The sequence below is a fragment of the Hirundo rustica genome, chromosome 4 (genome assembly GCF_015227805.2).
Source record: "Hirundo rustica isolate bHirRus1 chromosome 4, bHirRus1.pri.v3, whole genome shotgun sequence".
Taxonomy (NCBI): domain Eukaryota; kingdom Metazoa; phylum Chordata; class Aves; order Passeriformes; family Hirundinidae; genus Hirundo; species Hirundo rustica.
This window is the reverse complement of record NC_053453.1, coordinates 19,875,855-19,886,860: the sequence shown is the minus strand read 5'-3', so window position 1 is coordinate 19,886,860 and position 11,006 is coordinate 19,875,855. Positions and strand designations below refer to the sequence as shown.

Here is an 11,006-nt window from a genome sequence, read left to right as displayed (position 1 = left end):
TTCAAGTGTCTGTTTCATTATTTTCCACATGTATTTTTTTAATCTGCACAATACCCATTTGCGAGACAGTTTTACTTCCCGATGGTATTCCTCACCATGCCATTGCTGGACTGTTGGTGAATTTGCCTGGGTTTACAGGAAGGTGCCTTGAAGGTACTACAGGAGAGCTCTGTAGACTTCTGCAAGCCTCAGCAAAGGCTGTCACAGATGGCAGTGAAGGAGTGCTCAGTTCAGTTCACAGCTTTGAATTAAATATTTCACATTGTCTTATTTTCTTTCACAAAATCCTTGGGAAAGTAATCAAGTAACTGCCATTGGAAGACATGACAAAACAAGGAGATTCCAGAATTTGACACATTCTCATTGGAGTTTCTTTTTAAGCAAAATTATAAAGGTTTTCTGACTGAAAAGTTGGAAAATTAAATTTAAAAATGTAGGATACATCAGATACCGAGATTTTTTTAGAAAATTAACTTTATCTAAGTCCTCCATTACTCTGTATACAGGAACATAACATGCATAATACTGTAACAGGAATATCCTTTTGGCACAAAGCCTCTTGTATTGGCTGTGTCTTTCTACGCATTTGTGATTCAGCTGTTTAATGTTTAATTTGTGTCTTGTTCTTGCTCTGTCAGAGTCTTATTTTGGAGATGGCTTTTTATAATATTTAGGTTCTCTGAAACTTGTCATTAATATTCAATTGTATAGCAGTTATATATGGTAATGGATTCTACTGCATTTACTTTCCTCTGTATCTTTTCTATGTAAAAAGAAAGGCTTTTTCTTAATAAACAGATTTAAAAACAAAAAATCAAGTCCGAGAACTTTGATTTTTTTTTTTTTCAGTAATAGAAATAGGCATTCCATCTAGAAAATATGCTAATTTGTGGACTAAGTGATAGACTGTTTTGGTAATGTTGACCAGTTATCCAATACTTGCATCCAATGAATTGCAGCCATTTGTATTCAGCTTTCCCCAGGGCATGTTAATCTGAAAGTAAATGCTGCATGGATTTCTTGCTGCTCTGCTGAAGTGCTGTCAGCTGTCATTACTTTGGCTTCCTGTGAAGCTGCATGAGGCCTGTAATGATCATGCAATGACTGAATTTCATGCTGACTGAATTAGGAGAAAAAGCTCTAAATCTTTGAACTATTTGTCTGACTACATAACAAAAATATTCACTCAGTCATATCTTAAACTTTTTTTTTTAATTTGTTTGTTTGCCAGTTAAAGGTAGCTCAGTGTTTTTTCTGAAATCTGATGTTGGGCTTACAAACCTATTTGGTAGCTCCATTTCAGTTGGAAGGTCAAGGATGAAGTAAAGAGATTTCACAACTTTTTATGTCTGACAATAATTAATTTATTATGGGGTTTGTCCCTTCATTTGTTAAATCTGGTTTCCTGGCTCTGAGGGTGGCCATTGTCAAATGCTTCAAAGGATGCATAAAACTGATCCATAGCTCAGCTACCTGAGGTAGAAAGAAAGTTTTATGTTGCTTCCAAAATTTTTCTTCTAGCAAATCTGAACCTTCCTCTGAATATTTTCTTTGACATTCAGAGATGCAATTTTTTTTCTAGGAGATAAATAATGTAGGAAGAATATGGTCATAGCCACATTTAAACTAATTGAAGGTGACAGTAATGGGCAACAATGGCTCAGCCCTTTTTAATGAATTACCATCAAAACCTGTAAATCATCTCATTTTAATGTCAAGCAAAACAGTAGGGAGGAGACAGACATCTTTTTTCCTAGATGTGCAAAATGAAGCCAATTACTTAGACCTCAAAAACCAATAATTAAAGTATTTTTCTAGACTAGATAATCAGCTCCCTTGTGGCAATCCAACATGAGACTACAATTTGATAACTTTATCAGTTTACAACAGCAGGTGAGGGTAATTGGAAAGCCAGAACCCCAATGGGACAGAAAGGTGTAAGGCTTAGCACTAACAGTGCTTATCATTTGAACACAGATGGAAGAAATTTATCAACCAACTCAAACGGGCAGATGGAGGTAAATGTAGAGGAGTGAGGGCTTTGTCAGGCTTCAGGAGGCAGATGGCTTAAAAGTAAATTTTAAAGAGTAAGTAAATACAAAGCTTTTATAAAAATTTATTTGTTAAAAATGTCTTTAATGAAGGCATTGATTGCTTGGCCCAAATGTTATTTGCAAAACTTAGAGTGGTGCCTGCTTAAACAGTGGGGGTTTAATCTTTTCCTGACAGCACTCTTTCTTTCAGTACCACAGTCATGCCTTTGTAGGTGCTCTATACATTGCATGGATGCTTGAGGAGAGCAGCAGAGGCTTTATCCCCACACTAAATTAGGGTACTCTCATCCCTGGCCACCTGCAAAGCACAGAGGGGAAGCTCGGAGGAGCATGGCTGGGCTTTGCTCATGGAGGCGGCAGCTCAGGCTTCCAGTGGGGAGAATGCAGCCGTCCAAGGGCTTTCTCTGGTCAGTTACTGACATTGTCAGCAATTTACTTTTAATCTGAATTTATCTAATTTCGGCTTTCAGTCACAGGAGCTTGTTATCTGTCCACCTAGTGAATTGAAATAATTTCTAGTATTTATTATCTCACTCTACAATCAGGGTTAGTGCAACCCCAAGTCTAGTAATGTTATCATCACTGGCAGGAAAAGGTCTTGCAAAAGGAAAATCTTTTGCATGCATCTCAGTCTTTTGACTTGCCTAAGTATACACTACAGTCTTAGAATCTGCATCTTATTTTTTAGGTTCTTTACCTCATCAGCACTGAAACCCAGTGACAGGAAATTGATACGACACAGCCAAAACAGACAGGAATAAAAAAACCTTTAATCTACAATGGACCAATGGAAAGAAAAAACAAAGGTGGTTTAGAGGAAAAGCACTGTTTTAGAGGATATCACATGCCATACCGTGAAGATACAAAGTGGCTACTTGAGTCTGAAATAGCAGGGCTACTAATAAGTTTGAAAATTTATAGAGGGGGGAAAAAAATAGGAAATTAGGTAATCAGTACTGATGTATGAAAAGAAACACATCATTATCAATAGCTCAGGAGTCATTATTTAGACAGCACTGTTGTAGTGTTCCAGGTCATGCTCTTGCTGTCTTACTGCTGTGGTATACCAGATGAAAGCAAGAGGGAAGGAGGGTCACTGTGCTGCAGGATCCGATACAGCAGGCTCTCCCTAAGGGTCAGGAGGGGAACAACGCTTTCAAGGACAAAATATTGGCAGCAAAAAAACTTCGACAGAGTTGCAAAGAGGTCAATACAAAGGTTACTTCCTTCCTTTCTTCCTGTCACATGTGCTCCTGGATCATAACAAAAAACAGACCTCCACTTTCCCCACTCTTGGGACCTGGTCAAAGATGAATCTGTCCAAAAAGTACCGTGCGGAGCTGCCAGCACATACTGTTTCAGTATCCTTTGCTACATCTGTGAATTACTGACTTGGACCAAGAATCCCCGACAGATGAGCAGTGGTAAAGACTTAGCACTCATGAAAAGAGAATTGCATTGTAAATTGGGTAAACAATGTCTTTGGTTAGCAGCAGAAGGGGGATTCAACCTCAACAAGATCAGTCTCCTCAGGAAGGAATTAATAGCAACTCTTCCATGTGCCTTAAAAGCTTTTTTCTCACACATTCCTGCCACTGCTGCTAGTGTTTATGGATGAAAACACTGGTCCTTAGAACACCAGCACACTTGCACAAGTGAGAGTCATTAATTTATGAGTCTGGGTAAGGGGTTTTAAGGCTCTAGTACCAAGAGATTTAGAAAGCTACATTAGTGTTGCTGCCACTGCCCTTCTTTCTGCTGTAAGATAAAATATTGAACTAATACATCTAAAAGAGTCTAAGTTTTCACTACATGGAGGGAATATATTGTGAGCTTTCTATGTGAACACTTGATCTTCCAACCAATCTGACACTTAATCCATTAGACCAGGAATTTCTACATAATGAGCAAAACTCTTCAATTAGGCTTCAGTCCTGCAGACATACAAGTGCTTCATTTTGCACTCCCATAGTCCCCCAGCTCCAATTGTTGTCACAAATTAAGATGTGTACCATAGCACAGAGGTTTTTTAGCCAGTCCTTTTAGGTTCAAATTTGATCACAACTAATACTGAATGCAATAGAAATACTGAATCACAGTAGCAGCACTGAGACAACTATACACTAAATCTGCCATAACTGGCAGCCGCCACTGAGCAATACTTTGTTCCTTATAGAATAATATCCTGTGGATTACCACTCAGATAATATATGTCTATTTTATATTAGAGCCTGATTGCTCCAATCAAGAATCCATAGTTAAATTACATTCTGTGCAAAAATTACACAAAGTACTCCTGTCCTGCCCAGATCTCTCATTAGGTCCAGGTGGGAACAAAGAAATCTAAGGCAGCATTGAGAAGGATGTCAAAGATGGGGGTTAGAATGCCATGATGGTTTGGGTGGTTTAAACAGGAGATGTGCAGTGACAAATGAGTAAAGCTATCCATCAGGGATATCCACTAATGCTCTTTTCATATATTTTTGCATTAAAGTTGGGAAATTCTTGAGGTTGTGGGGGTTTTGTGTGGGTTTTTTTGGTTTGGTTTGGGTTGGGTTTGGGGGTTTTTTTGTGGTTTTTTTGTTTTGTTTTGGTTTTTTTGTTTGGTTTGGTTTGGTTTTTTGAGGTTTTTTTGGGTTTGGGGGGGGGTTGTTGTTTTTTTCTCTGTAAACAATAGCATCTCGTACTCCAACAATCTGTGATAGTTTAAAAATTAAACTCCTTCAGTCTATATTCAGTCTGTTGTAGGAGAGGATCTTTTGATGGATTCTGCGGAGAAAAAGTTAGGAGAGTGTTAGAAGTGGTTGATTTATACATAGGTGTCTACTACACTCTACAGCTGGCCTCTCTTCTCCACCAACTTCCAGCAAGCAGGGATAATGGGGTAGTACATAGTAAGTTCTCACTTGACCTGTTGAAAAAATGAAACATCAATTTTTAACTATTTTTTTAATAAAAAAGCACTTAGGTGGTGCATATGTATTCCTTTCTGCTGATGGCTGAGTGACCTTGCAACATGGCAAGGCCCCCAGTAGGGCTACATGTCACAGAAACTGGAATTGAAACACCCTGCTCATGGGGCAGAGAGACAAAATCAGAAAACTTGCAAAATAGTTGGCAATGACTCCAGTGGGAAAGGGTGGGGACAAAATAGCACAAGAGTATTTTCCGATTAAAAATGAGGGGGTTTTTTTAATTACTATTTTTTAAGCTTTGCTTCTTGTTGTAATAAATAGAATGAACTTACTTCCTGTACAGCAACAGCTCTAACTAGACAAGCACAGAGTAGTTTTTGAAGGTGGGGATATAGAAAGCTTGTTAAAAAAAAATAATGTTCTAGGAATCTCAACTTTTGACAATTCAGCAAGATTTTATGTTTATTGACGTTGAAGGTATGTTTTACACAGCCAAATAATTAATATGTGAATTAGTGGATCACAAATAAAATTATCATATGAAAGACAGATATAAACAGGCAGAAAGGTGGGAAGATATTTGATTTTTCAAAGGACTCTGTATGATCTCCTTTCCTGCACATTATCAATGCCTGGACTGGAGATCAGGTGTCAGCCCCCTCTCCCTGCTCCCACTGATGCACTCCTGCACCCAGGGCCCAGCAGCTCCCACACAGTTCAGCTCCTGACAAACAGGGGTGTCCCATTTGGTCACCCAAGTGACAGTTTGTGGTGAGCAGCTTTGCCATCAAACTCTCCCACCAGTCTTCATACATGTAGGATTTCTCAGGAAAACATGGTTAGATTTCTCACTGCTTGCTTATAGAGCTTCTGCTCCAGCACCAAAGCTTCACCTCCAGGCTGGAGAGAAATTGAGCTCTCAGTTCCCAGAGCGATTAGAAAGAGTACTGTACCTATCCCATCTACCTCATATGCTATGCAGCTGATGGCAACAGCCCAACACATCAAAAGCTGGCTCTTTAAAAAAAGCCCCACCACATTCTGACACTTCTTAACTCTTCCCTTTATGGGACGAGAATTAGAAAAGTGCAATTTTTGCACCATTAAGACATTTATTATTTTTTGCTAATAATGTCTGAAGAAAATATCTTTTTTCTATTAACTTTGCAATAAACATATGCCAGAAGCAAAACCATCTGATAGCATTATTTTTTTTAATCTATCCCGTCAAGCACACATTGCCCAGAATAAGATATGGCTGTAGCATCTATTAGTCCCCTTGCAACAAACTGTCTTTGGGAAAACACATCACCATGTATCCAGATGAGCCTAGCAGGATGCAGAGTGTCATGCAGTTTGTGACACTGCTGTAAGATCTACCAGCTGTGGATGGACCCAAGTTTCTTGCCTCACTCCCTTCATATACGTTTTGAATGGCTTACTAGACAAAGCTTCCCTTGTTTTGACAGCACTGATTTCCTGGTCTTTTCAGTAAGTTTACCAGTTCATCTCCTGTATGTGTGACCTGGCAGGGAAAGCTGGCCTTATATCTGACCTACATGGCTACTTCATCCATCTATAACCAAAGTATGCCTAAATGCTTACTTGAAGGAAAAACACAGGAAAACCAGCTGTGGATAACTTTGTCGATTTAAAATGTTTTTTAAAAGTTGCTCTTTAATATTCTCAGCTTCTGCACAAGAGTCAGTTACCTTGTCTTGATGCTAAGTTAGTACTTCTATCTACTGCATCAAAATCATCTAATTTCTGCCTTGATAAAAAGCAAGCAGTAAAAGAGTATCACTTTGTCACAATTGGATAAAGGAAAAGTAAGTGAGGAATAACAATCAGAATTAATCCTCTATGTATTAGAAACATATATAATGGTCATTAAGAGTAATTTAACTTATGGACTAGCTCAGAACAAGAGGAAGCTGCTCTATCCTTCACCTTACCTGTACCACATATCACACCAGCCAACGTCTGAAGGGCAAACAGCATAGAAGGGATGTCAGAAATTAAAAAATAATTTCCTGGGGCAGTGGATTCTTAAAAGTAAACATCTACCATTGATCAACACTTCTCACAAGCCTCATGTTAACTGCCAAATGTCAGGAGGTTGCTCTCCATTCTCACTAAACCAGAGATTCGAACAGCTCAATTGGGAGCAGCACTGGAACACAGGGCTGGCGGCTGGAAGGTTGTATTCTTCCTGTACCCCGGGAGGAGCAAGAGCAGGGCGGCTCTTCCATATTTCGTAGTCAGGCACTAAAAGGGCTGGGACCCTGGCAACTACCAAAATGGCATTGGGAACCATGAAACTTGTCCAGATTGCTCCTTTGGAGCTAAACTACATATTGAACTCTAGTGACAGGAAATCTGAATTATCTAACCTCGGCAACATTGCTCAGGGGTGAAGTCAAACAAAACAAAGGCTTTACCAGACCCTGAAGGACAAGAATTTTAATTATATTTACAAGAAAACACATAAAACATATTTTAAACCAGGTCTTTGCCTTACGCGTGTTGCTGCCCAGACCTACTTATTACAGAGCTACTGAGAAGGTTTCTCATGTCCGTACTCCAGCACTCCAATCATTTCAAGCCACTGCTGCACAGTTCCATTCCAGTTCAGCCATGCACAGGACCACTCGCTTTGAGCACCTAAAACAAGTGTGTGCTGGATTTTACCTAACTATATGAAATACGGTTGTAACTTGCGGTGTGACCCTGGAATGATCTGGGGACTCCTCAGCTGTCCGTCTCAGGGCAGAGGCCACACGAAAGCTCACTTTTGGACTCCCAACTCTACCAGCCGCTTTGTCGTACTCCTTAACACCTTGATGCAGCAGCCGATGGCAGCTCACCGCAACCTGAGCACAAACGCAAGCCGGGCCCCGCGCGAGGGTCGCACCGCGGCGGGGAGGAGACGGCCGCGAGGGTTTCGGTCGCCACTGCGAGGGCTCGCACGGACACCGAGAGCCTGGGCACCTGCCCCCGCGTCCGGACACGCTCCGCCGCCGGGACACCGCGCCCTTCGCGCCTCAGCCTCGGCGGAGCGCAGCCCCTGGAGCCCGGGCTGGTGGGGAGGGAGGGCGGTGCCGATCCCGGTGCCGGTGCCCCGGGCCGAGCCGAGGCGAGGCGGCGGGCGGTGCTGCCGGCGGGGCTGCGCGGGGCGGGCGCGGGCGGCGCCGCTGGCTCAGGCCCAGCCCCTCGGCGCAGCCCGGCTCGGCGCCGGCCGCTCCTCTCCCCCGGCAGCGCTCTTTGTCGGCGAGTGCCGGCGGGGGTCGGCAGCGCCATGTCCTCCCCCAAGAACGGCTTCTACCGGCAGGAGATCACCAAGACCCTCTGGGAAGTGCGGGACCGCTACCGGGACCTGCAGCCGGTTGGGTCCGGCGCCTACGGAGCCGTGTGGTGAGCGGGGCGGCGGGGGGCAGCCCGGGGGTGGGCGGCGGCCTCTGTCCCGGCCCGGGGGATGCCGCCGGGCCCGGCCCTCTGGCGCGCTGCTCCCTGCCAACTTTTCCTGGTTGTTGTCCGGACCCGGGCTGGCTCCGCCCGGTGCCGACGGTCCCGCGGGGGCAGAGGGGCGGCTCCGCTGTTCACCTGGCCGTCCCGGGCCGGGCTGCTCCGCCGGGGGAGCTGACCCGCGTGGGTTCCGGCCCTGGAGCGAGCAGAGCCCGGGGAGCGCTGCCCGCGGCACCATGGTGCGGCAGTGTCCCTGAAGCCCGGGTTGTTGTAGCCTAGGAGCGAGCCCCTTGGTTTGGCTCTGCGTTGGTGGTGGGTTTGGGCGTTTTGTGGAGTTTTTTGTCTTATTTTTGGTTTGGGGATTTTTTTTCTCGCTCCGCAGATGTTCCTCTTTAAAGCTTTTGATAATTGTCTGCATTTCATCACAGAGTCTGGCATGCTTTTAAACGATCGAAATGGGGTGGCTGCTGGCAGAGGTGGTCTCCCCCATGGCACGGGCGGCTGCCCGAGGGCCCGGCAGCATGGGGCAGGATGCAGCCGCTGCCCAGTGCTGGACGGGTTTGCTGCGGTTTGCAGACTTGCTTCGGTCCTTGCTCACCAAACTCTCTTTTCCCGTAAAGCTCAGCCGTCGATGGAAGAAGTGGTACTAAAGTGGCCATCAAGAAATTGTACCGCCCGTTTCAGTCTGAACTCTTTGCCAAGCGAGCTTACCGAGAGCTGCGTCTCCTGAAACACATGAAGCATGAAAACGTGAGTTGAGTCGTTAGCTCAAAGCTACAGCTTAGGCAGTCTAAATCAAAGAAAATACATAGATTTTGGATAAGGCAGTTGTGTAGCTGAATGGACTTCTGGAATCTTTCAGCCTGTTTTGGTTTGGGGTTTTTTGTTGTTTTTTTTTTTTTTTGCCTGCCTGTCCTACAAACATCAGTTCACACAAACTAGAATATCCTGTGGGAAACACCACTTAATTTCCATGTAGGAAAGATTGGGTGGGGAAGGTTAGGACCACAGTGCAGTTTGCTCAGTGCTAGTTAGAGGGATTAAAGACCAGAAATTGCAGTCTCCATTACTACATTCCTGTGAGTTGCAGGAGAATACAGAGCACGCGTCTGTGGATCTCAGGTGCCAGCATCTTCTTTCTTTTCTTTCCTTATTTTTCTTTTTCTTTTTACTTCCCCTGAGCTTGCATGAAGATGCATACATGCATATCTCTGGGGAGAGGTTAGCATTTTTCTCCTTTTTTTATTATTCATGAAGCATTTGAAACTTTCAGGCTGATATTAATGGGAAACAGGGAAAGTCCACAAATGATTAAACAAATTGCTTTACTGTGAAGCAAAGAATAGGTAATAGAATTGCACATAATTGCCATATAACATGAAAGATGAACAGCTGTAGAAAGAAGTATTGAAAATGTGATTGAGAGAAAGATTCATAGTCCCAATACTGCTTAGGGGTTTAGGAAAAAAAAAAAAAATTGTGCATAAACAGTTTTTGTGGAGTCAGTGCATTGATTCTAGGTGAGAAGAGTCCCAGGGTGGGCTTGGAGGGTCACAGTAGTAGTTCTAAGTGGTGTTAATGAAGAGTGCATATGGGATAAAAAACCCTTATAGTTTGGAGGAAGTTGTTGAAATGATGAATAAGAACATTGTTTAAAATGTTAGTTGATGTGGAAGATTAGAACGTAGTTGATGTGGAAGATTAGAACCTACTTCCATTCAGGGGTCTTCACAAAAAGCTGAGAGATCAAAAGCGAGGATGAGAGAAAGTGGTAATAACAATAACTAGTCATTGCCATTTAACATTATTATAATACTAAGATTGTGAGTACCAACTAGTTTTCATTTGATGAATAATTTGTGGGCTGTCCTGACAGTTCAGAAGGAAAAAGAGCTTTTTGTAGGCTTAAGAAACTGTTTGTTTTAATCTAAATCTTTTAGTCTAATTACTTCAAAGTAACTGCCTCATAACCACTGCTGCATATGTTTAAGAGTTAATGTTTGCAGGAAACTTCTGTGTATGGGTTTTAATACTCTCAGCGTTTTCTTTACTGAACTTTTGGGAGCAGAGCAGCCCATGCCGTTGCCAAGCTCCTAATGGTGTCCAGAATTTTGAGATTATTTTTCTTCCATTTCCCAGGATAATCTATTGGGTAGCATTTTCCACTCCTAGCAGTTTTTGTGCAGTGTATGCCCTTCAGAATAATAATCTAGAACTCCAGTGTGAGTTTAATTGGTAATTAAAGAGTGCAGAAGAAAATGCTCTCTGGGGAACCTGAGCACAATCTATACAAGTTACAAATCAATATATATGAAAGAAGGGAATGATTTACAATCTTAGTAAACAGTTTGGGCCACAGAAAGAAGGACTAAGGAGCAGTTTTAACATGAATTATGGCATCTACTCAGTAGAGAACAAAGACTGAATAAATGATCCTGCAGGGATTGGAAGCAGAAACTGACTGTTCCACCCATCTGTGATGAGGCTGACATGGCAGTACAGCCATCAAGACAATTCCTGTCTGCCATCCCAGCCTCACTTCCTTTTTGTCAATCGTATTGGTCGTGGTGAA

General features: G+C 42.8%; 1 protein-coding gene across 3 annotated transcripts in view; it reads left to right on the top strand.

Annotated features, from left to right (window-relative positions):
- The first annotated feature begins 8,205 nt into the window (after positions 1 to 8,205).
- MAPK12 (mitogen-activated protein kinase 12) overlaps positions 8,206 to 11,006 on the top strand; it is a 34,213-nt gene continuing 31,412 nt past the window's right edge. For 2 of the 3 annotated variants that reach the window (XM_040061506.2, XM_040061508.2), the window contains exons 1-2: positions 8,239 to 8,383; positions 9,055 to 9,184. In XM_040061506.2, coding sequence (XP_039917440.1) covers positions 8,268 to 8,383; positions 9,055 to 9,184 — 246 coding nt within the window. In that variant the 5' untranslated portion in view covers positions 8,239 to 8,267. Of the gene's footprint in view, positions 8,384 to 9,054; positions 9,185 to 11,006 lie in introns of all 3 variants that reach the window. The other variant, XM_040061505.2, reaches the window with a different exon arrangement.